The 26,731-nt window shown below is 46.9% G+C and overlaps 1 protein-coding gene across 3 annotated transcripts; it reads right to left on the bottom strand.

Moving 5' to 3' along the window:
• Nucleotides 1-23,162: 23,162 nt before the first annotated feature.
• LOC100382130 (uncharacterized) lies at nt 23,163-26,610 on the bottom strand. Of its 3 annotated transcripts, none has more exons than XM_008656981.4 (7): nt 26,487-26,610; nt 25,718-25,829; nt 24,691-24,730; nt 24,453-24,548; nt 24,168-24,364; nt 23,965-24,048; nt 23,163-23,818 (listed from the first exon to the last, which is right to left on the bottom strand). In XM_008656981.4, exons 2-7 carry the CDS (start codon nt 25,822-25,824, stop codon nt 23,365-23,367), a joined length of 978 nt encoding a protein of 325 aa, XP_008655203.1. In that variant the 5' UTR covers nt 25,825-25,829; nt 26,487-26,610; the 3' UTR covers nt 23,163-23,364. The 3 variants fall into 3 exon arrangements, with proteins under 3 accessions (XP_008655203.1, XP_008655204.1, NP_001168362.1); XM_008656982.4 differs by having other exon boundaries at nt 24,691-24,941; NM_001174891.1 differs by having other exon boundaries at nt 23,194-23,818; nt 24,691-25,829; nt 26,487-26,571.
• Nucleotides 26,611-26,731: the final 121 nt, after the last annotated feature.

Raw genomic sequence — 26,731 nt, forward strand, 5'->3', positions numbered from 1 at the left:
ATACCGGTCGATGATTGGTTCATTGCTTTATTTATGTGCATCTCGACCGGACATTATGCTTTCCGTATGCATGTGTGCAAGATTCCAATCCGACCCTAAGGAATCACACCTTACGGCCGTAAAACGAATCTTGAGATATTTGGCTTATACACCTAAGTTTGGGCTTTGGTACCCTCGGGGATCCACGTTTGATTTGATTGGTTATTCGGATGCCGATTGGGCGGGGTGTAAAATCAATAGGAAGAGCACATAGGGGACTTGCCAGTTCTTGGGAAGATCCTTGGTGTCTTGGGCTTCAAAGAAGCAAAATTCGGTCGCTCTTTCCACCGCCGAAGCCGAGTACATTGCCGCAGGTCATTGTTGCGCGCAATTGCTTTGGATGAGGCAAACCCTGCGGGACTACGGTTACAAATTAACCAAAGTCCCTTTGCTATGTGATAACGAGAGTGCAATCAAAATGGCCGACAATCCCGTCGAGCATAGCCGCACTAAGCACATAGCCATTCGGTATCATTTTCTTAGGGATCACCAACAAAAGGGGGATATCGAGATTTCTTACATTAACACTAAAGATCAATTAGCCGATATCTTTACCAAGCCTCTTGATGAACAAACTTTTACCAAACTTAGGCATGAGCTCAATATTCTTGATTCTCGCAACTTCTTTTGCTAGATTGCACACATAGCTCATAAATATACCTTTGATCATGTCTCTTTCATATGCTATGACTAATGTGTTTTCAAGTCTATTTCAAACCAAGTCACAGGTATATTGAAAGGGAATTGGAGTCTTCGGCGACGACAAAGGCTTCCACTCCGTAACTCATACTTCGCCATCACTCCAAGCAACTCTCTATTCTTTAGGGAGAAATGAGCATCAAAGAAAAGGACTTCGTCTTTGGTATAATCTTAACTCATTTACTTATGACCAAAGGGGAAGAAATTACTTCGAAGGCTCTAATGATTCCGTTTTTGGCGATTCATGCCAAAAAGGGGGAGAAATGATCCCAAAGCAAAAGGACCGCACCACCACCAAATTCAAAAACTTAGTACTTTCCAAAAGTATTTTTCAATTGGTATCCTATTGTGTTCAAAAGGGGGAGAAAGTAGTATTTCAAAAATGATATATCAAAACCCTCTTGAACACTAAGAGGAGTATCTCGTTTAGGGGGAGTTTTGTTAAGTCAAAGGAAAAGCATTTGAAACAGGGGGAGAAAATTTCAAATCTTGAAAATGCTTTGCAAACTCTTATTCATTTACCTTTGACTACTTGCAAAAGATCTTTGAAATGAATTTACAAAAATTTTGCAAAAACAAAACATGTGGTGCGAACGTGGTCCAAAATGTTATATAAGAAAGAAACATTCCATGCATATCTTGTAAGTAGTAATATTAGCTCAATTCTAAGCAACCTTTACACTTACATTATGCAAACTAGCTCAATTATGCACTTCTATATTTGCTTTGGTTTGTGTTGGCATCAATCACCAAAAAGGGGGAGATTGAAAGGGAATTAGGCTTACACCTAGTTCCTAAATAATTTTGGTGATTGAATTGCCCAACACAAATCTTTGGACTAACTAGTTTGCCCAAGTGTATAGATTATACAGGTGTAAAAGGTTCACACTCAGCCAATAAAATGACCAAGTTTTGGATTCAATAAAGGAGCAAGGGGCAACCGAAGGCACCCCTGGTCTGGCGCACCGGACTGTCCGGTGTGCCACCGGACAGTGAACAGTACCTGTCCGGTGCACCAGGGGACTCAGACTCAAACTCGCCACCTTCGGGAATTTCCAGGGCGACTCGGCTATAATTCACCGGACTGTCCGGTGTACACCGGACAGTGTCCGGTGCGCCAAGGGAGGTCGGCCTCAGGAACTCGCCAGCTTCGGGAAACGCCAACGGCTAGTCCGCTAAAATTCACCGGACTGTCCGGTGTACACCGGACTGTCCGGTGCGCCTCCGAAGCAACGGTCATCTCCGCGCCAACGGCTCTCTGCCGCGCATTTAATGCGCCGTCTGCGCGCGCAGAAGTCAGAATCGCCCATGCTGGCACACCGGACATCAAACAGTACCTGTCCGGTGTGCACCGGACACCCAGGCGGGCCCACAAGTCAGAAGCTCCAACGGTCAGAATCCAACGGCAGTGATGACGTGGCAGGGGGCACCGGACTGTCCGGTGTGCACCGGACTGTCCGGTGCGCCATCGAGCAGACAGCCTCCCAACGGCCACATTTGGTGGTTGGGGCTATAAATACCCCAACCACCCCACCATTCATTGCATCCAAGTTTTCCACTTCTCAACTACTACAAGAGCTCTAGCATTCAATTCTAGACACACTAAAGAGATCAAATCCTCTCCAATTCCACACTAAGCCCTAGTGACTAGTGAGAGTGATTTGCCGTGTTCATTTGAGCTCTTGCGCTTGGATTGCTTTCTCTCTTTCATTCTTTCTTGTGCTCAATACTCACTTGTAACCAAGGCAAGAGACACCAATTGTGTGGTGGTCCTTGCGGGGAGGTTTTGCTCCCGGTTGATTTGAGAAGAGAAGGCTCACTCGGTCGGAGGGACCGTTTGAGAGAGGGAAAGGGTTGAAAAAGACCCGGCCTTTGTGGCCTCCTCAACGGGGAGTAGGTTTGCAAGAACCGAACCTCGGTAAAACAAATCTCTGTGTCTCACTTGCTTATTCGCTTGGGATTTGTTTTGCGCCCTCTCTCTCCGACTCGTTTATATTTCTAACGCTAACCCGGCTTGTAGTTGTGTTTATATTTGTAAATTTCAGTTTCGCCCTATTCACCCCCCCTCTAGGCGACTATCAGAGAGCCATTAGTCTCATCAAATACAACGTCGCTAGAGACTTCTACCAAACCCGAAGATTTGTTGAAGACTCTATACGCCTTTGTATTTGAGTCATAACCTAACAAAAACCCTTCTATAGCTTTGGGAGCAAACTTAGAATTTCTACCCTTCTTCACTAGAATGTAGCATTTGCTCCCAAATACACGAAAGTAAGATACATTGGGTTTGTTACCGGTTAGAAGCTCATACGACGTCTTCTTGAGGAGGCGGTGAAGGTAGACCCTGTTGATGGCGTGACAAGCCGTGTTCACGGCTTCCGACCAAAAGCACTCTGGGGTCTTGAACTCTCCAAGCATCGTCCTCGCCATATCAATGAGTGTCCTGTTCTTCCTCTCCACCACACCATTTTGCTGTGGTGTGTAGGGAGCGGAGAACTCGTGCTTGATCCCTTCCTCCTCAAGGAACTCCTCCACTTGAAGGTTCTTGAACTCGGACCCGTTGTCGCTCCTTATCTTCTTCACCTTGAGCTCAAACTCATTTTGAGCTCTCCTTAGGAAGCGCTTGAGGGTCCCTTGGGTTTCAGATTTATCCTGCAAAAAGAATACCCAAGTGAAGCGGGAAAAGTCATCAACAATAACTAGACAATACTTACTTCCTCCTATGCTTAGATAGGCGACGGGTCCGAAGAGGTCCATATGTAGTAACTCCAGGGGTCTTGAAGTGGTCATCACATTCTTGCTGTGATGCGCTCCTCCCACTTGTTTACCTGCTTGACAAGCTGCACAAGGTCTATCTTTTTCGAAATGCACATTAGTCAAACCTATCACGTGTTCTCCCTTTAGAAGCTTGTGAAGGTTCTTCATCCCCACATGTGCTAAGCGGCGATGCCACAGCCAGCCCATGCCAGTCTTAGCAATTAAGCATGCATCTAGACCGGCCTCCTCTTTTGCAAAATCAACTAAATAAAGTTTGCCGTCTAATACACCCTTAAATGCTAGTGAACCATCACTTCTTCTAAAGACAGACACATCTACATTTGAAAAAAGACAATTATATCCCATATTGCATAGTTGGCTAACAGATAGCAAATTGTAGCCAAGAGACTCAACTAAAAACACATTAGAGATAGAGTGCTCATTAGAAATTGCAATTTTACCTAACCCTTTTACCTTGCCTTGATTCCCATCACCGAATATAATTGAATCTTGGGAATCTTTATTCTTGACATAGGAGGTGAACATCTTCTTCTCCCCCGTCATATGGTTTGTGCATCCGCTGTCGATAATCCAGCTTGAACCCCCGGATGCATAAACCTGCAAGGCAAATTTAGGCTTGGGTCTTAGGTACCCAACTCATGTTGGGTCCTACAAGGTTAGTGCAAATATCCTTAGGGACCCAAATGCAAGTTTTGTCTCCCTTGCATTTTGCCCCTAACTTCCTAGCAACTATTTTCCTATCCTTTCTACAAATAGCAAAGGAAGCATTTAAAGCACAATAAATTGTAGAAGGTTCATTCACTACTTTCCTAGGAGCATGAATAATATTCTTTCTAGGCACATGATGAATAGTATTTCTTCTAGACATATTTCTATCATGCATATAGGAAGAACTAGAAGCAACCATGGCATGAGAGTTAAAGTCATCATAAGCATTATAACTCCTATAAGCATTTCTAGTTTGTCTCCTATCATGATACATAAAAGCATGGTTCCTTTTAGTACTTTTAGCCATAGGGGCCTTCCCTTTCTCCTTGGCGGAGATGGGAGTCTTATGGCTTGTTAAGTTCTTGGCTTCCCTCTTGAAGCCAAGTCCATCCTTAATTGAGGGGTGTCTACCAACCGTGTAGGCATCCCTAGCAAATTTTAGTTTCTCAAAATCACTTTTGCTAGTCTCAAGCTGGGTATTAAGACTAGCCACCTCTTCATTTAATTTAGAAATGCAAGCTAGGTGTTCACTATAAGCATCAATGTTAATATCTTTACACCTAGTGCAAGTTATAACATTCTCTACGCAAGAGTTAGATTTACTAGCAATCTTAGCATTCAAGTCATCATTAATGCTCCTTAAGCTAGAAATTGTCTCATGGCAAGAAGATAATTCACAAGAAAGCATTTCGTTTCTTTTAACTTCTAAAGCATGAGATTTTTGTGCTTCTACAAATTTATCATGTTCATCATATAACAAATCCTCTTGCTTTTCTAAAAGCCTATAATTTTCATTCAAGGCATCAATTAACTCATTAATTTTGCCAAATTTAATTCTATCTAGACCTTTAAATAAACTAGAATAGTCTATTTCATTGTCGTCACTAGAATCATCATCACTAGAAGAATAAGTGGTACTTTCTCGAGTACATACCTTCTTCTTCGCCATGAGGCATGTGTGATGCTCGTTGGGGAAGAGGGACGACTTGTTGAAGGCGGTGGCGGCGAGTCCTTCATTGTCGGAGTCGGAGGAGGAGCAATCCGAATCCCACTCCTTTCCGATATGTGCCTCGCCCTTGGCCTTCTTGTAATGTTTCTTCTTTTCCCTCTTGCTCCCGAGTTCCTGGTCACTTTCATTATCGGGACAGTTAGCAATAAAATGACCAATCTTACCGCATTTGAAGCATGAGCGCTTCCCTTTGGCTTTGGTCTTGCTTGGCTGTCCCTTGCGACCCTTGAGCGCCATCTTGAATCTCTTGATGATGAGAGCCATCACTTCATCATTAAGTCCGGCCGCCTCAATTTGTGCCACCTTGTTAGGTAGCGCCTCCTTGCTTCTTGTTGCTTTGAGAGCAAGAGGTTGCGGCTCGTTGATCGGTCCATTCAAGGCGTCGTCCACGTACCTTGCCTCCTTGATCATCATTCGCCCACTTACGAATTTTCCAAGGACTTCTTCGGGCGACATTTTGGTGTACCTGGGATTCTCACGAATATTATTCACCAAATGAGGATCAAGAACGGTAAAGGACCTTAGCATCAGTCGGACGACGTCGTGGTCCGTCCATCGCGTGCTTCCATAGCTCCTTATTTTGTTGATAAGGGTCTTGAGCCGGTTGTATGTTTGAGTTGGCTCCTCGCCCCTTATCATTGCGAACCGTCCAAGCTCGCCCTCCACCAACTCCATCTTGGTGAGTAAGGTGACGTCATTCCCTTCATGAGAGACCTTGAGGGTGTCCCATATTTGCTTGGCGTTATCCAAGCCGCTCACTTTGTTGTATTCATCCCTGCACAAGGAAGCTAGAAGAACAGTAGTAGCTTGTGCATTCTTATGTATTTGCTCATTAATGAACATGGGACTATCGGAACTATCAAAGTGCATTCCACTTTCTACAATCTCCCATATACTAGGATGGAGAGAGAATAGGTGACTACGCATTTTGTGGCTCCAAAATCCGTAGTCCTCTCCATCAAAGTGTGGGGGCTTGCCGAGTGGAATGGAGAGCAAATGTGAACTTGAACTATGCGGAATACGAGAGTAGTCAAAAGAAAAGTTCGAATTGACCGGTTTCTTTTTCTCGTAGTCGTTGTGGTCGTCGTCCTTTTGGGAGGAAGTAGACTCATCGCTGTCGTAGTAGACGATCTCCTTGATGCGTCTTGTCTTCTTCTTCTTCCCATCTTTGCGTCTGTGACCCGAGCCCGAGTCGTTGGACTTGTCATCCCTTGGCTCGTTGACGAAGGACTCCTTCTCCTTGTCGTTGATCACGATTCCCTTCCCTTTAGGATCCATCTCTTCGGGCGGTTAGTCCCTTTGTGAAGAGAACGGCTCCGATACCAATTGAGAGCACCTAGAGGGGGGTGAATAGGTGATCCTGGGAAACTTAAACTTATAGCCACAAAAACTTGTTAAGTGTTAGCACAATAATCGCCAAGTGGCTAGAGAGGAGTCTCAACAAAACACAATACCACAAGAGATCAAACACAGAGGTGACATAGTGGTTTATCCCGTGGTTCGGCCAAGACCAACGCTTGCCTACTCCACGTTGTGGCGTCCCAACGGACGAGGGTTGCAATCAACCCCTCTCAAGCAGTCCAAAGACCAACTTGAATACCACAGTGTTTTGCTTTTCCTTTCAATATCCCGTTTGCGAGGAATCTCCACAACTTGGAGTCTCTCGCCCTTACACTTGAGATTCACAAAGAAATACGGAGTAAGGGAGGGAAGCAACACACACAAATCCACAGCAAAATGCGCACACACACAGCCAAGAATCGAGCTCAAAAGACTATCTCAAAGTTCTCACTAGAACGGAGCTCGAATCACTGAGAATGACAAACGAATGCGCAAAGACTGAGTGTGGATGATCAAGAATGCTCTAAGGTTGCTTGGTGTATTCCTCCATGCGCCTAGGGGTCCCTTTTATAGCCCCAAGGCAGCTAGGAGCCGTTGAGAGCAAATCTGGAAGGCCATTCTTGCCTTCTGTCATCGGGCGCACCGGACAGTCCGGTGCCCGATTTCCTTCCAAAAATGGCGCAGTCGACCGTTGCAGATCAGGGAGCCGTTGGCGCACCGGACATGTCCGGTGCACACCGGACAGTCCGGTGCCCCCTTCTGACCGTTGGCTCGGCCACGTGTCGCGCGCGGATTCCGCGACCGACCGTTGGCCTGGCCGACCGTTGGCTTACCGGACAGTCCGGTGCACACCGGACAGTCCGGTGAATTTTGGCCGTACGCCGTCGGCGAATTCCCGAGAGCGGCCACTTTGCCCGAGGCAGCCTGGCGCACCGGACACTGTCCGGTGCACCACCGGACAGTCCGGTGCCCCAGACCGAAACAGCCTTTTGGCTGTACACAGCCAATTCTTCTCTTTTCTTCTTCTTTCTGTTTCTAACACTTAGACAAGTATATTAGTACACAAAACCAATGTACTAAGGCTTAGAAACATACCTTTACTCTTGATTTGCACTTTGTCCATCCATGAGCATAAATTCACATTTAAGCACTTGTGTTGGCACTCAATCACCAAAATACTTAGAAATGGCCCAAGGGCACATTTCCCTTTCAGCGGGGTTTACCCGGACCGTTGGGAGGCGACCTGCTTGGTGCGCCGTCCGGAGAACAGTCTGCGGGGTGCAGAGGTCTGCTCAGAGCACTATTCCATCTCTGAGCAGGACTCAGCCGAGGCGGCCATGCAAGATGTCGCACGGCGTGCGCTTTCGCACTACTGCTCAGTGCTCGACGGGGTAGCCGACGATCTCAACCTGAAGTATTACCCCCGCCGTCCATCTGGCAGCACAGGAGGCGTGGTTGTCTCACCTGTTGGTGAGGACAATCGTAGGTTGAGCAGCACAGTCAACCTAGTCGCCGTGCTAAACACGGAGCTGGACCATGCATTAGACGAGCTGAGTAGGGCTCGTGCTGATATCGCACAGCTGTGGGCTGAGCGCGCGAAGCATCATCACCTGGAGGATGGCTCCCCCGCTCCCATCGGGACTCAGCTTCCGTACCGCTCACCTCGGCGTGGACACCAGACTTATGGCGACCCCGACTACAGGACCAAGATAAATTTAGAACCATAGATCGTCAGCGTCGGATCTTGTAATTAATACGAAAAAATACATATAGAAGCTATATTCTTAGCATCAGTCTTACTCTTAGTTAGTCTTAGTTAGACATGGTAGTTTGCTTATCCTGTGCCTTTATGTTTGTCATGGTGAACTATGTTGGATTTGGATCTTTGTAATGATTGTCACCAGGGTGTAGGTATCCCCTGCACTTTGGTTTACCTGTTAAGTGTTAATAAAATTAGTTACCTAGTTGAGAAGCCCTTTTGTTCTACTTTCCTCTTTATCTGAGAAGCTGTGTTTGCCTGTGTTGGAAGTCAGTGAAGATGTTCATCTGTTCAGTATGGTGGAAGAATTCTATACTCTTTTCTTATGCTGCAAGTTGCAAGATCAGTTTTGATGTGTGATTGCATTCTGCAGATGTCAGAAAACAGGCACAGAGGACGAAGGCGTTCTCAGCAGGAGCGGCCAGCTCAGCAGGATGAGGCACCCCAGCAACAGCAGCTGCCACCCCCACCCCCGATGACGATCGAGCAGATGTTCTTGATGCAGACTCAGGCAGTTCAAGCCATCAGTCAGACTCTGGCTGCCATTCAGCAGCAGCAGTAGCAGCCACCACCTCAGCCTCAGACGCCTCAGATGTCCAGGGACAAGCGTGCTGAATTCATGAGAGGTCATCCCCCCAACGTTCGCTCACTCTTCTGACCTCATGGATGCTAAAGAATGGCTACGCACTGTGGAGCGGGAGTTGCATACCGCTCAGTGCGACGACAGGGAGAAAGTTCTATATGGTCCCCATCTGCTGAGAGGAGCAGCTCAGTCTTGGTGGGAGTCTTACCTCGCCACCCATGCCAACCTCGACACCATCACCTGGGAGGAATTCAGAAACAATTTCTGTCAGTACCATGTTCCTGCAGGTCTGATGACAGTGAAGAAAGAGGAGTTCCTGGCGCTCAAACAAGGGCCTATGTCTATTAGTGAGTACCGAGACAAGTTTCTGCAGCTGTCTCGCTATGCTCCCGAAGATGTCAACACACATGCCAATGGCAGTATCGCTTCCTGAGAGGCTTAGTCGACCCTCTGCAGTATCATCTGATGAATCATACCTTCCCCACATTTCAGCACCTGATCGACAGAGCGGTTATGACAGAGAAGAAGCGCAAGGAGATGGAGGATCGCAAGCGTAAGATCAGTGGACCTCAGCCTGGAAGCAGCAATCGTCCTTGTTTCTCAGGTAACTCACCTCAACAGTTCAGGCAGAACCAGCGCCCACCTCAGCAGCTAGGACTGGGCAAAAACCCCGTTACCCGAACCCGAAATACCCGAACCCGTAATACCGGGTACCCGAAATTTATTTGGTAATTTCGGGTACTAACTTGTGAAACCCTAAATAATTCTGGGTAATTCGGGTAGCGCCAACCGGTACCCGAACAACCCGTACTCGAAATTCCTACAACCCAACTGCCCATTGTTACACGGCCGGCCCAGGCCCACCAGGCAAACCCTACGGTCGTATGGGCTATGGCGGTATGGCCTATGGTGTCTGGCTGAGTGGCTGGCGTACAGCCGCACGCCCGCACATGGCCAACACAGAGCACACCGCCCGCAGCCCCGCACACCGCGCGCACACGCCCGTCGGCCGTCGCCTTCGCCAGTCTTCCAAGTTCCAACCTCGCGGCAGGACGAGGCCGGCAGCCATCAAGTCGCGCCATCGTCTAGCTCCAGCCGCGCCAGCCGCCAGGGCTCGCATCGCTGTTCGCAGTGCAGGGGATCCCGCCATCCCGAGGCACCGAGTCGCCACCACGCGGTCGGCCGCCACCGAACCCAGCCGGCCACGCGCCCACGCCATCCTGCTCGGTTGCTCCTGCCAATCTGCCATCCAGGTTAGGGTCACTAATCTGCTCATCCCTAATTCCCTACTGAGCAGACAGCAGAGCACATCCCTAACCCTAATACGACCTCGCAGGCTCACAGCAGGCAGCACGGCAGTAGAGCACGCATACCTCATCGGTCGACACGACGACACCGACCGAGGAATCGAGCAACGTATGTATTTTTTAGCATCAGTATCTTAGTATATGTTGTCTAAACATCACTAACTTAGCAAGTTAGTATAAGGTTTGAGGTTTTTGCAGATGCCTAATAGTATCGATGATATAATAGACATGGAATTGGAAAAAGAATCTATGGGTACTGCTACTCAATTTGAGCAAGCAACTATGGAAACAATAGGTGATCAGTCACAAACTATACGAGGTAAATCTAGTGGAACTGAAGGCCAAGTGGATGCTAATTTTGTAGACCCTGAGAACGAAACTAAGAAAAAGGAGGCAAGGAAGGAGATTGTGCCAAGGTCAAGTATGTGGGATCATTTCATTAAGATCAAAGATGAGAAGGGAAGGCTAAAGTCTGCTAAGTGCAAATATTGTCAGCGTATCCTTAAGGCTGATTCCAATCAGCATGGTACATCTTCATTAAATAAACATTTTAATGTCTGCAAGCGCAACCCCAATAAATTTGATAAAGACCCAAAGCAAGGTACTTTGCAAGCAACCAGAGGGGAAGCTCCTAGCACTTGGAGGTTTGATCAAAATTCATTAAGGGATGCATTTGCTGAAATGCTCATAGAAGATGAGTTGCCCTTTGCTTTTGGTGAGAAGTCAGGTTTCAGAAAATTTATGTCAAAAGCTTGCCCACGGTTCCAAGTGCCATCTAGAAGAACTTGTACTAGGGACATTGTCCGTACATACTTCCAAGAGAGGGCCAAGCTAAAGAAGTTCTTCAAAGACTCTTGTCAAAGAGTTAGTGTAACAACAGATTGTTGGACTTCCCAACAACAATTTGGTATATGACTGTGACAGCAAGTTTTATTGATGAGAATTGGATTTTGCAGAAGAAAGTCATTAGCTTTTTCAAGATAAAGGGGCATAAGGGGGATGATATTGGGAAAAGCTTGATCAAAAGTTTGGTGGACTGGGGTTTGGATAGAATTATGACTGTAACAGTTGATAATGCAAGTGCCAATGATAGTGCTATTGGTTATTTGAGAAGACAATTACAGAAAACAACAATAGCAGATGGCAAGTATCTCCACATGAGGTGTGCTGCACATATAGTGAACCTCATTGTGCGAGATGGCTTGAAAGATGTGGACCTCTCAGTGCAGCGTGTTAGGGATGCAGTTCGTTACATAAAAATGGAACGTCAAGGTTGGTAAAGTTCAAGGAAATTGCAGAGGAAGAGAAGGTGGACATCAAGGCCTTTTTGAGGCTTGATGTCCCAACAAGATGGAATTCAACATATCTAATGTTGAAGGCTGTGATTGTGTATGAGAAGGTATTTATAAAGTTGGCTGAAGACGACATTAGCTATGTTTTGGAGCTATCTGAGCTAAGAGGAGGACATGGTCACCCATCTGAGGATGATTGGGAGGATGCCAAGAAGATGGCTGAATTTCTAGAGCATTTCTATGATCTCACTATTCGCATCTCCTCTAGTCTTCATGTGACTAGTAACACCTTCTTTCACGAGATTGGAGAGATCCACTTGTTGATTCAGTCATGGATTGATAGTGTGGATCCTTTGCGAGTTTCAATGGGCTTGAGAATGAAAGAGAAATATGACAAGTATTGGGGAGTTTGGAATGAGCCACAACCAGAGAAGGATAGAGGGAAAGGAAAGGGTAAGGAAAAGGAGAACATCAATCTATTGATTTTTGTGGTTGCATTTCTTGATCCAAGATACAAGTTATCTTTGTACCATAAGATTACCATTGAAGAGATCTTTGGTGAGGACAGAGGACAACTAGTATGGTCTGCTATTAAGACATGTATCCGAGAACTGTTTAAAGAATATAGAAATATTTATGCACCAATTGAAGAATCAACAGATGAAACAGATTCAACTCAAGCAAAAGGTGCTCCAGGAGGGAAGCTTAAACAAGTTATTGCCAAGAAAATGAAGCTGACTAATAGTAGTAACAACACTACCAAATCAGAACTTGACAAATACCTATCTGAAGATTGTGAAGACATAGAAAAAAAGATCGATATTCTCATTTGGTGGAAGGACAATGCACATAGATTGCCGGTTTTGGCTCACATGGCCCAAGATATCCTAGCTATACCAATATCAACAGTAGCTTCAGAGTCCGTTTCAGCACAACTGGGCATATCTTGGATGATTTTCGTACTTCCCTTACTCCTTTCATGTTGGAGGCCCTTGTATGTACCCAAGATTGGCTAAGAAGGTCTACTCCCATTAACATACAAGAGAATATCGAGGAATTGACTATTATAGAAAAAGGTATGTTCCATTATTTTTGTATGTATTTGATGTTTAACCATTTCTAATTGATAGCGCAATGCTTCCACTCCTTTAATTGTAGAGCTAATTGAAGAATTTGGTAATGGTGGCAAAGGAAAAAGAACCGAGGCTACTTCCACTTCTAAGTCTCAAGCAACACATCAGTGAGCTGCTAATCTGCTATGAATTGTTTAATGTTTAAATAATTTTATACTCTTTTTTATTAATGCTAATCAGTGAGATGCTAATCTCGTGTACAGAATGGCAGGATAAACAACACATCAATGGCAGAAGGGCTGCTAATCTGCTAATCAGCCTAATCTGCTGCCTGGTGAAGTGGAGTGCTGGTGGCTGCTGGTTTCTGCTAATCAGCCTAATCAGTGAGCTGGGCGGTTTCTGCTGGTGGCCGGTTTCTGCTGGAGTGCTGGTGGCTGGTGCAGCCGTGCAGTGGTGCTGGTGCAGACTGTGTAAGTGTGTATGCGTGAGCTGTGAGCTGGGCGGTGGCTGGCCGGTATCTGCTGGTGTCTGCTCTCTGCTGGACGTCTGGTGTAGTGTCTAGTGTGTATGCATGAGCTACTGAGCTGGGCGACTGTGTATGTGTGAGCTGGGTGTGTGCATCTGTTTGTGCCGTGTGTGTCGTGTCTGTCTGTCTAGAGTGTATGCGTGTGTGCCGTGTGCGACTGAGCGTGTATGCTCTAGTTGCTGTTTTTAAAATTCGGGTAACACTTGAATCTTGAGAACTTGATTGTTTTGTTTGTGCATCTGCTCTGGTGGCTGTTTTTAAAATTTAATTTGGTTGTTTCGGGAGTACCCGATACCCGAACCCGAAGTGTCGGGTACCCGAACTTTTGGGTACTATATTACCCAGTGCAAATTCGGGTAACACTTTCTAAAACCCGAACTTTTAATTACCCGGATAACCCGACCCGAAATTTTCGGGTAACCTGAATGCCTAGGCCTAACTGCGGACAAGCCTTCTGGCAAACTGAGCTAATAGGCCACTTCTCCATGCCTTGCGAGAATCTGGTACGGACCGACATAGCGAGGTGCTAGCTTGCCTTTGACTCCGAATCTTCTGATTCCTCTGATCGGCAAAACTTTCAGATAGACGAAGTCTCCGACTTCGAAACTCAGCTCTCTCCTTCTTGTGTCTGCATAGCTTCGCTGCCTTGATTGCGCTATCTTCAGATTCTCTCAAACCATGTTGATGTTCTCTTCAGCTTCGAGCAAAATGTCTGGCCCGAACACTTGCTTTTCTCCAGGCTGATCCCATTGCAACGGAGTTCTACAACTCCTCTCATAAAGTGCCTGAAATGGTGACATCTTCAAGCTAGCCTGGTAACTGTTGTTATAGGAGAATTCTGCGTAAGGTAATCTCTTGTCCCATCCGGACTGATCTTGCAACGCACAAGCTCTCAACATGTCCTCGAGGATTTGATTGGTTCTTTCGGTCTGACCATCTGTCTGCGGATGATAAACTGAACTGAAATTCAGATGTGTACCCAAGGCTTCATGCAACTGCTACCAGAAATGAGAGGTGAACTGTGTTCCTCTGTCTGACACTATCTTCTTTGGCACACCATGAAGACAAATGATCCGGTACATGTACAACTCTGCCAACACTGCACTGCTGTAGTTGGTCTTGACGGGTATGAAGTGGGCCGACTTGGTTAAGCGGTCCACCACTACCTAAATGGAATCGTAGCCGGCTTGAGTGCGAGGCAATCCGACTATGAAATCCATTCCGATTTCATCCCATTTCCACTGAGGAATTCGCAACGGTTGCAACAACCCAGCTGGCCTCTGATGCTCTGCCTTGATCCTTTGACAACTGCCACATATAGCCACATGCTCTGCGATCTCCCTTTTCATTCCGTACCACCAGAATTTCTTCTTCAGATCCTGATACATCTTCTCACTTCCAGGGTGTATAGAATAAGCTGACTCATGAGCTTCCTTAAGGATCAACTCCCGAATGGACTGGACATTGGGAACACACAAACGATCTTTGAACCATATCACACCTTCTGCATCTTCCCAAAAATCTTTACCTCTTCCTTCCAAAATCAGCTGCCGAATTTCACTGATCTTCTCATCATTCTTCTGTGCTTCTTTGATTTCCCGCTCTAGGGTAGGCTCTAACTCAACTGTTACTCCTCGCATATTGTTTAGAAATCCGAGGCTCAACCTGTCAAACTCTTTGGCCAACTCATAAGGCATCGGATGAACGACCATCAGGTTGACCTGACTCTTCCTGCTCAAAGCATCTGCTACTACATTCACTTTGCCTGATGGTAATGAATCTCCAATTCATAGTCCTTGATCAATTCTAACCATCTTCGCTGCCTCATATTCAGCCCTGAGTGAGTGAATATGTACTTCAGACTCTTATGGTCTGTGTAAACATCGTATTTCTGCCCATACAGATAGTGCCTCCATGTCTTCAGTGCGTGAACCACTGCTGCCAACTCTAGGTCATGGATTGGATAATTCTTTTCATGAACCTTCAGCTGTCGGGACGAGTAAGCCACAACTCTTCCCTCCTGCATCAACACGCATCCCAAACCAGTGTAACAAGCATCACAATACATTGAGAAGGGCTTGTGCACATCAGGCAAGACTAAGACAGGCGTTGTAGTCAACTTCTCTTTCAGCGCTTCAAAGGCTTCTTAGCATTTCTGGGTCCACTTGAACTCAACCTTGTTGCCTAGCAAAGCTGTCATTGGTTTCGCAATCTTCGAGAACCCTTCGATGAATCACCGATAATATCCGGCCATTCCAATGAAGCTCTTGATTCCTCGAGCATCTGTTGGCGCTTTCCAGTTCAGAATGTCTGCCACTTTCTTCGGATCCACATCCAATCCTTCTTTGTTAATTATGTGACCCAAGAACAGGACTTCTTCAATCCAGAACTCACACTTGCTCAACTTTGCATACAGCTAGTGCTCTCACAATCTCTGTAATACCATCCTCAAATGATCTGCATGCTCCTCCTCACTTTGAGAATATATAAGAATGTCACCGATAAATACCACCACAAACTTGTCAAGATAATCCATGAATACACTGTTCATCAGATTCATGAAGAAGGCCGGTGCATTTTTTAGACCAAAAGACATCACCGTGAACTCATACAACCCATACTTGGTAATGAATGTCGTCTTCAGAATATCTGAAGGTCGAATCCTGAGCTGATGGTAACCTGACCTCAGATCTATCTTTGAAAACACGCTGGCTCCTCTCAACTGGTCGAACAGATCTTCTATTCTGGGCAAGGGGTACTTGTTCTTAATTGTGACTTCATTCAAAGCTCGGTAATCAATACACATCCTTCTGGTGCCATCTTTCTTTTCCACGAACAGGACAGGGGCGGCCCAAGGCGAGGTGCTTGGCCGGATGTAACCTTTCTCTGACAGCTCATCGATCTGCTTCTTGAGTTCAACTAACTCTGGTCCAAAAACTCTGTAGGCTCTTTTAGAAATGGGGGTGGTGCCAGGAAGAAGCTCTATAGCAAACTCAACTTTCCGCTCAGGTGGCATACCTGGTAAATCTTCCGGAAACACATCTGGAAATTCTGACACATCCAGAAATAAATGCGTTGCTCAATTCCTCAGTCGGTGTCATCGTGTCGACCGATGAGGTATGCGTGCTCTACTGCCGTGCTGCCTGCTGCGAGCCTGCAAGGTCGGATTAGGGTTAGGGATGTGCTATGTTGTCTGCTCAGTAGGGAATTAGGGATGAGCAGATTAGTGACCCTAACTTGGATGGCAGATTGGCAGGAGCAGCCGAGCAGGATGGCGTGGGCGCGTGGCCGGCTGGGTTTGGTGGCGGTCGACCGCGTGGTGGCGACTCGGTGCCCCGGGATGGTGGGATCCCCTGCACTGCGAACTGCGATGCGAGCCCTGGCGGCTGGCGCGGCTGGAGCTAGACGATGGCGCGGCTTGATGGCTACCGGCCCCGGCCTGCCGCGAGGTTGGAACTTGGAAGACTAGCGAACGGCGATTTGGCGAAGGCGACGGCCGACGAGCGTGTGCGCGCGATGCGCGGGGTTGCAGGCGGTGTGCTCTGTGCTGGCCGTGTGCGGGCGTGCGGCTGTACGCCAGCCACTCAGCCAGACGCCATAGGCCATACCGCCATAGCCCATACGACCGTAGGGTTTGCCTGGTGGGCCTGGGCCGACCGTGTAACAGTGGGCAGTTGGGCTGTAGTAATTTCGGGTACGGGTTGTTCGGGTACCGGTTGGCGCTACCCGAATTACCTAGAATTATTTCGGGTTTCACAAGTTAGTACCCAAAATTACCAAATAAATTTCGGGTACCCAGTATTACGGGTTCGGGTTCGGGTATTTCGGGTTCGGGTAACGGGTAACGGGTTTTTTGCCCAGTCCTATCCGCAGTGCATGATGTCTTTCATGTGTCCTAGTTGAAGAAGTGTCTACGTGTGCTAGAAGAGCAGTTGCCAGTGGAGGGTCTGGAGGTCCAGGAGGACTTGACCTACATTGAGAAGCCAGCGCAGATTCTTGAGACTGCAGACAGAGTTACCTGGAGGAAAACTATCAGGATGTGCAAAGTCACATGGAGTCACCACTCTGAGGAAGAAGCAACCTGGGAGCGTGAAGATGATCTGATGGCCAAGTACCCTGAACTCTTTGCTGGCCAACCTTGAATCTCGAGGGCGAGATTCTTTTAAGGGGGATAGGTTTGTAACGCCCTGAATTTGGGGGTAGAATTTTTTCTTCTTTTTACTCACCAAATTTAGGCATTACTCTCTTTTCTTTTCCCGTTTCGCTCCTTCTTCCCAATTTCAAAGCGATATAGCGACTGGTGTCCGTGTCATGTGTAAACAAAACCTAAGTGGTCACGAGTGTTGCATCATACCGAATCATATTTCTTTGTCTGATTTCGTGCTTAATCGCGTGCGTTGCTTAGTTCTGTTTCGGATTTTGCTTCGCGGATTGATTTCCGATCTGTGGTTGTGCGTGCCATGGGGTTTTGACCCGCGGTGCGGCCCAGCCCGGCTCGGCGCGCCCCTGGCGCCTGTGTCCTCCCCCATGTGCGCGCCCCCTGGTCCCTTTCTCTCATTTGATTTCTCCCGCGCAGCAACCTCTCTCTCTCTCCCCCGTGGTGCCCTAGGTTTTGGAGACGGTGATCGCCGGATTTGGACCCCGAGGTGAGCTCCCCTCCCCTCTCCCTCTCTCTCTTCCCCTCCCCCTCCCCTTCCTTTTCCCCTACGCGTGTCCCCTGCGCGCCCGCGGCCCCGCGGCCTCACGCATCTGCGCCCTAGCGGCGGCTCACCCCGCGCCCCTCTCCGCCCCAGCGGCCTCGCCTGTGGCCCCCGCGCCCCTCCCCGCCCCGGCGGCCTCGCCTGCGACCCTCGCGCCCCGGTGGCCCGGTGTCCCCGCGCCCGTGCCCCTGCGCGTCCACGCCCTGTGGCGGCTCGTTCCCACGCCCCGCGCCCCACGCCCCGGCGGCCCTCGCACCCTGCGCGCCTGCGCGCCCCGCGACCCCGCGCTCGCGTGCCCCCGGCACGCGCAGCGTGTTCGCGCGCGCGTGACTGTGTTGCGCGGCGTTTAAGTTTCAGTTTAATCCATTTTTTAATTTTAGTTTAGTCGATGTGCTGCGTCGCGTGCTTCGTCGCGCGACGATTCATTCCAAATTCATCTTTATTAATGAGTTGTGTCGCGCTATTCGTCGCACGACGTTTCGTTTTAAATTCAGTTTGATGACGTATGCCGTCGTGCGTTTCGTCGCGCGACGCTTAACGTCTCTTTATAATTAATGCTATTGTCTCGTTGCGCGCTCCGTCGCGCGACGAGTCGTTTATTTTTTAATTCAATTTAAGTGTTGTGTCGCGCATCTCGCCGCGCGACAATCCTTTTAATTTACCTTTATCTGCTTATAATGATTAAACATAGAACATGACTTCACCCTATGTTAAACGCGATGGCTAAATTAATACCATTCTGTTTAGACAAGTATTTTAATTTATAATTGTGTAACGTGATCGCTTCTCGACCGTGGCCTCTCTCTTTCTCGCTTAGTCGTAAGTGCGAGCCCTACGTCGAACGTCTGTTTATTTATTGCATTCCATTGTGTGGTGTACTGTTCTTTTGTATTAAATGTGTGGAATGTATGTTTGAACTCGTATAGATAACGGTCAGTTGGCGGAGTCCGAAGGAGTTGCAGGTGAAGACCCTGAGCAGCAGTCGGTTGGTGAAGGCAAGTGTCCCTTGACCCATCTATGTCCTACTAATTCCTATAATTCACTTCCCGCATTTACACAGTTTATACCTAAGGACTGACTAGCTTTTGTCTATCTTGTCCTTGTTTACCTATTTTGGTTGGGTTATTTCAGTTTAGCTTTATGCTAGTGCTTCACATTAATCAATGAACATGATAAGATATCTATGATACGCTGTTTTCCCTTTTGATTATGATGATGGTACTTGTGGCCCTTAAGGGGACTCGAGCTGTTTCTCGAGTGCCTCTCCGTAAGGACCTGTTCGTTGGATGACCGCCCGGAAAAACAGTGCAACCATGAGGGTGGAATGGGACATCCTTAGCTGAATAATTAGAGGAACCGGGGTGTAGTTCGCTTAGCCGTCATGCCATTAATGGGGCTCGGTGTATGCGGCTCGCTCTGCCAAGTTTGGTTCACCCCTTGGGGAGGAGTGCGGTGCATTTAGGAAACCTAACGGGCGGCTACAGCCCCGGGGAATCTTTGTAAAGGCTACGTAGTGATACCCTGCTGGGTCACCTTGGTAGTGATCAATTGAGAGTCATGATCTCTAGGCAGAAAGGGAATCACGGCTTGTGGGTAAAGTGTGCAACCTCTGCAGAGTGTTTGAAAACTGATATATCAGTCGTGCTCACGGTTATGAGCGACCAAGGGAGCTCCATTGATTAGTGACACTTGATCAGAGATGTTCGGATTACAGGTGGCAACGAGAATGATGGTTTTGGCATTGGCTATGGTAATGGTAAGTGGTATTCTTTCCGTTTGGAAAGGGTACATCTGGGTTAATAACTTGGGTTAATGCTAAAACGTGGCTTTCTACTAGTAAATAATAACCTGACCAACTAAAAGCAACAGCTTGACTTAACTCCACATAAAGCTAGTCCACTACAGCCAAACGGGACATTTTGCTGAGTATGTTGATGTGTACTCACTCTTGCTTTACACACCAAACCCCCCAGTTGTCAGCATTGCAACCACTGCTCAGGTGAAGATGAAGTCGTGGAGGAGGACTTCTAGGAGTTCCAAGAGTACGATGAGTTCTAGGCGTGGGTTAGCGGCAAACCCCCAGTCGGTTGCCTGTGTAGACCGTGTGTATCTACGTTTCTTTTCTGCACTTTGATTATTGTTAAAGACTATATGGATATTTCAGACTTCATGATGTAATCAACTATTATACCCTCTTTTATGTCATTATTTGAGCACTATGTGATGATGTCCAGTTATGTAATTGTTGTATACGTGAATTGCTGATCCTGGCACGTACATGGTTCGCATTCGGTTTGCCTTCTAAACCGGGTGTGACAGATATATAGGAGGCCCTCGATCGTCTGCCCATCTAGTTGCATCGATTGTCGCCGAGGTGTGGACTAGGTCGTCGACGAGCGCAGAGGGATCTGGCAGATACTGTCCACCGCCGTCTCGTGCAGTTCACGTCGGTGCCCTCATCAGGGGTTTGGGGTGTGTGCAGTGGGATTCAGTGGTGTACCGCGGACGTATCCGTAGGGGCATTGGAAGATGCGGTGGCTCTGGCCGGCGAGAATTGATCGTCGGACTTCGACCAACGCCACCAAACCTCCTCACTCTGAGGTCTGCCTCACCAATGCCACCACCGCTGGTAAGATCACCTTTGATGCTTTCGGATTAGCCCCTACTTCGTGTTGCACCAAATAGTGTTGAGAATAGGGCGCTAAAGGGTTGTTGTGTTGTGCGCCGACGAGACCTCCGACGTAGGGCTTTGCTCCGGTATGATATGCCTGTTGGGCTGGGGAGGATGGTGTTTGCGCCGTTAGATCACCGATGAGGGGCGGTGAGCAATCATAGGAGGCTGGTTTGGCTCGGGGTGTTGGATATCGTTGATCGGCATATGGGCGGCAAAGATTAGAAGATGAGTGCACCCCTTCGATGGTTAGATCTAAGCCGTTGATGTTTGATCCGAGGGCTCAAGAGCGTCACATGTGATGCTGCCACGGCAGATTATCAAAAAAACCCCCTGTGCTTCTCGATTAACAACCCACCGTCCATCCTTATGCAAAGAGCAATACACCCGGGCCCAGAATTTTATAAAAGCGACCCTATGTTCCTCAGTATTACTAGTCTAAGTCCACATTTTATTAAACCCTATAGAATGAATTAGAGATAATGATTTCTAGTGTAGAAATAATTACATGATTTTGTTTAATTCATAATTAATTCATTTTAACTCCTTTTTGACACATTCCAGTTGCGTTAGCTTCGTAATAAAATTACCTACGCATTAACAATACTGATTATGGCATCTCACATACTTATATAATCGGAAATTTATTTAGCTTATGTTTAATCAACTAACTTTTAATAAAGGTTAACCTGCTCATAATTATAATTTGACCAAGATAAGATTACTTGTGTCCAAATTCCAGAATTCTATAGGCCACTTACCTTTGAATGAATCAGACAAGATCTTCTGAGGATGAAATCCCCTTCTCTGTTGCCTTACATGACAAAAAGCTTCCAAATGACCCTTTACTTTACAAAAGAGGCAGAAATTATTTGTAAAACGCATGCTCCTTAAAACGGTTGGGTCGGAGCCATTTTTACTGTTGGCTGATTGACCATTCAACCCAACCAATTTGGGCCTCAACTGAAGCCGGCCCATCTTTCTCCCATTTGAATTTGAATCTTGACTAGCCCCGCTGAAACTGCAGGAATTAATTCTTGAATAATTGCCACTCAACTTAGGGCTTGTTCGGTTAGCTCTCAATCCATATGAATTGAGTGGGATTGGATGGGTTTAAATATCAAATAAGTTAAATTTTTTCTTCATTTTTTCCAATTTCATCCAATTTATGTGTATTGTGAATAACCGAACAAGGCCTTAATAGCATTGAATTTTCCCGAAGAGATAACCGAGTTCTTCGCTTGCAAGTGATGATTCCGACCTGCAATCATAAGAAATACCTTGTATTCTCCTGAAGACGGAAGTTCTTCCAGAAAGTCGATCATTCACTCTTCGAATGAAATGAAACCGGTCCTCCTCTTCCTAATAGGTACGACATTTGCACCTGAAAGAATAGGCCGACCAACTGACTCTGCAAAAGAGGCAGTCAATTTTTTCCCTTCAACAATACTCCATTTAGCAGCTTCTTCCGCTTGGAAATCACGGAATTCTTTGATCCAATTGGGGCCACCCCGAGTTCCAAAGGTGGAAGAAAGCTTTAAAATCTGGACGCTCAATCATTTTGATATTGTATATATGAAACCCACCATCTTGGAAGTAACCGACAACTGAAAAACTCTATCATGCAGCTGGAAAACGTGATAGTTGACATCAATACCTCCAAAAGATGCCTGAAACAATAAACCCACTGACCAAGGCGAAAGCCTGAATTTGCATCTTCCAAATGAGATCACCAGAAAGATGGCTGCAGAAAGGGCACCTGGAGGAGGAGACAACGAGGAACCAAAAATCTTCCAAACACTCTCTTCCAAATTTGAAGATCCATAACCGAGAATTATCTCAATGCGTAATCAAGCTAGGATCACAGTTGCGGACGAAGCACAGAAGCTGCTCAAGGAAACGTGCGGAGCGGTGCCAGATGCTTCCTCGTCAGAGTGGTCGCCCGTCGTTCTAGCTTATCTCTCGTTATGCATCTTGGTTGTGTGGTTTATTCTGCTGTTCATATATGTTCTTTGGGTGATCGTTGTTCTCGAGGTTAGTGGAATTGAAACCAATATCACCTTGAACGAAAAATTTATGAACTTCTATTGACTCCTATAATCGATAACGACTACTACTATGCAAGCAGCTATTATGTGCAAGCCTGCGTGTTGCACGCTACCTAACCTTAAAAGCAGTACGAACAGGTATCACCTTAATATCTTGGTTAATGATCTGCATATATGCCTGCTGAAACTAAAACCTGCAACCATGGTCCATGGAGATGGTCTTTTTTGGACCACGACCTGAAGAAAAAGTATGCCCAGTGGATGCCATATAGGTGCACTATGCATGAGAGGTCATGCACACACCATCCATGTGTGTCCGTAGGCGACAGGCCGACGGCACTTATGCACTCTTTTACAGATTTACTACTTTGTTTTCCCATGCAGCTAAACAACGAAAAATGTCGGCGATGTTCTTTTGGGATGCCTGCTAATAGGCCGATGCTGCCATATCCATAACGCACAGCACCATCCAGACTACCCTATAAAGAAGATACAAAGAATGGTTATATAGTCGTGCTGCTTAACTAGAAAAGACATGTGCATATATCCATGCTGTGACTTCGCCTGTTTGTATGCTCTAAACTACAGCTATTCATTCCAACATGCATTCCAAGCAGATAAACTCGAGATACTTGGCAATTGAATGAATATTCAGCTTTTGGCAGGATGAAAAGCTCAAATACCACAAATCTGTCTTACACCCGAGGGCAACAAATTCTTACACCGAGTTTTCTTGCTCAAAAAGATCACAAGTCTGAGAAATGGCAAAATACAGTTTGTTTTCTCAAATCAGGCACACTGCTCCCCAAATTGCACGGGGAGTTTTTCAGTTCAGGGGGACTGACTTCCTCTTGGTGAACCGCGGTGCTCGTCATCACCATTGTTGCCCTTGGGGCTTGGGTCGTCACCATTGTTGCCCTTGGGGCTTGGGTCATCACCATTGTTGACCTTGGGGCTTGGGCTACGGCTCGGGCTGCGCCCATTGCCCACAGGGCTACGGTAGCCATCAGACGGGCTCCGACTCCTCTTGCTCATCTCCCTGCCCCCAGGGCTGTCTTCACGGTCCGAGCCATTGTGGGCACCATTATCCTTTGGTGGTGGGCTCACCTTGTCCCTTGGGCTGGGGCTCCTACTGCCATCAGGTGTGCGGCTGCGCTCCTTTTCCTTTACAGGTGACACAGAACGCCTAGGGCTTGCGCTCCTGCTGTAGCTAAGACTCCTTGATCTCCTCTCATCACGGTCTCGGCGTCCACCCCTAGGAGATCCAGACGGGGATCTGGATCGGCTGAGGGTAAAGAAGGATTGTTAACACAATGATGCTTGACGAAAATAAAACAGAAATGCAAGATAAAGAAGAATAGAAAAAACAGCGAACACCATCAAAATAGACAAAATACATGACCAATAAGGGGTTTCCTTTCTTTAGAATACCTATAGCTCCGGCTTCTGCTGTAGCTCCGGCTGCGGCCCCGTCCTCGGCGTGGGGATGGAGACCGTGAATAGCTTCTCTCACGCCTAAACATATTTAGCAAGCAACTTCTTTAATGAAAGCATTCAATGATATACACTAGAATATAGTGCTTAAGTGTGTCATATAGCTGTGGAATGTAGCTGATAGTGTTAACAATAAACACCTGAGGTTCCTTGGACTGTTCTGGCAATTTCTTTCTATATGGCCCCTTTCGCCACAACGGTAGCATTTGTTCTTCCAGTCACCAGCCTGACAGTCTCTTGCCCAGTGACCATCAACTCCACAGTTAAAACAACGGCCTGTTCCTGGTGGAGGTCCTCTTCCGTTGTAATCACGTGAACCACCAGAACCACGAGGAACCTGCAAACACAAGTTATTTTGGAAAATCATAAGCTCAATATCCATATGCTCATTTAAGCAGCAGCACAATGGCAGGGCACCAACTTACCCCTTTAGCAAATTCAACAATAATGCGGCTTCCATCGACGTCCCTGCCATCTAGGTTGTACTGTGCATCATCAGCATCACGGGGGTCACTGAATTCCTGTTTTGCAATTAACCAAGGGTCACAATAAAGAATGCCACAATTAAAACAAATGTTTTTTTCAATTTCTATAATATGAGCAAGCCACCATTATATAGGTAACAGTTGCAGAATTGAACTGAGGGCAGTAAAGTACACATACAATGAATGCATAGTCACGCTTCAACTCCACTTCTCGAATTCTGCGGAAATGGTTGCCACAAACAATAAGCTGACGTGAGTCGAAGTACTCAAATACATTAACTTGCAACTTCATCATCTACAACAGTCAATAAGATTACACCAAGGGCGCCCTTCACCAAAGTCCTCCACAAACATTGGAACTATGGCCACCAATTCCATCAAGGGCACCCTTCCACCACACCTCCATGGTTGTGTAAAAAACCGAAAAACCTTCAACAAGATCATTCAAGTCAAATAGGCCCAGGTCAAACATTTATTTTGTGCTTAGTGATGTAACAGAACATACACCAATAAAATCAGAAGACTTGTATGACCCCATCCACAAAAACCTCAAAATGATGTCAAGCATCACAAAACCCAACACCTTCATAAACTACCTATTATGAACAGGCGAGTTGGTTAGGTGGTCTGAGTAGCACTTGTCAGGTTCTAGGTTTGACTCCCCGTGGGAGCGAATTTTCAGGCTGTGGTTAAAAGTTAAAACATCCCCTCGCCTGTCCCAAGCCAAAGCACAGGCCTGGCCCGGTCGTTCTCACTTGGGCTACGGTGCCATTGTGTATGGGTGGGGGTGGTGGGGCAGGAGTTTAGAGGTTTTCTCGACCTGCGTGGAAGGTCTTCTTGACCTGTGTGAGAAGGTCTTCTTAATATAATATTGTACAGACGGTCTTACCCCCACAGGTCGAGTTTTTTTTGAACACGATAGGAAAGCCCCTAGCTTGCTATTGTATTTTATATCTGGATTGATGTGTAGTTGTGTACCACAAAATTTAACCATGCAGAGTTAACATCACGTGCTCATGATATATACTACTCCCTCCGTTCATTTTTATTTGACGTCGGCATGTAAAAGTGGAATTGTATGGCGTCAAATATATAAAAACGGAGGTAGTAGAGCATAACTGGTGTCCGACCACATAACAAAAAGCAGCACGCCAGCACACTCTGAGTTTCAGAATAGTTCTATGTGCATATAATGTGATGCTTACCTCCCATATTTGCTGAAAAGGTATTCTAGGTCACGAGAACGGGTGCGGGGAGACAATCTTCCAACATACAAGCGTGTATTCCCATAGCGATCATCATTGCGAGGCATATCTCCTGAACACGTGAGAAGCATAAGCGTCAGTATTCTAATGAGAAGTAAAAAAAATCTAGCTCAAGTTCACACAACAAGAACATAAGAGCATAAACATATATCTGAGCCATCTAATACTTCGACAATCCAACTAGAAAATGGATCCCAGGTTCAATCTACACAACCATATATCAGTTCGAACATCACAGCAATGGCAGCGGCCATGGATTGTACGCACTTTTACTCATCAAGCTGCAAATACCCCTAATCGCCCAGGTGCTAAATAAATCTGAGATCCGCGCAAGAAATCGTCCCCCAGCAAAACCCTAAGCAACACGCCGGACAAGCAAATCACGATCTCCGCAGCAAAAAAGTTGGAACCTGTCGGCCGTAAATTACCAGACAGCCAGAACGGAGCGAGAATTTACAAAATCATCGAACACAGCGGGGCGCCAAAGAAGCAAATCGACCCGGTAAGCAGCAAAATCGCCGCAAGCAAAGACGACAATTTTTTTTAAAAAAACGGAACCGAGGGCTCGCTGCAGAGCATAGATCCAGCGGAACATGAAGGGCAAGCCACCGGGTCCTTACCAGCAGTAAAGAAACCAACCAACGGGAAGATGGCCAACGCAACCAGTACAGCGTGAGGAGAAAGAGAGCGGTGGAGGCGCACGGTGTACCTGGATCTGGATCGAGGGAGGCGCTTCCGGCGGCGGCGATGCGGCGGGGAGAGGGTTTGGACTTTGGAGGGTGTCCGACGATGCGGGGTGGGGAAAGGATATGGTTGGTTGGTCTGGCCTACTAGGGAGCCGCCAGCTGCTTACTAGGTCAGGCCTCCCCGTTCCAGCCCATGGGCCAAAAGGCGGTGCAGGCCCATCGGCGTTCCAGCTCGGCCCAGCCCCGCACAACGAGTGAATTCCACCTC

This window comes from Zea mays, chromosome 8 (genome assembly GCF_902167145.1).
Source record: "Zea mays cultivar B73 chromosome 8, Zm-B73-REFERENCE-NAM-5.0, whole genome shotgun sequence".
NCBI classification, from domain to species: domain Eukaryota; kingdom Viridiplantae; phylum Streptophyta; class Magnoliopsida; order Poales; family Poaceae; genus Zea; species Zea mays.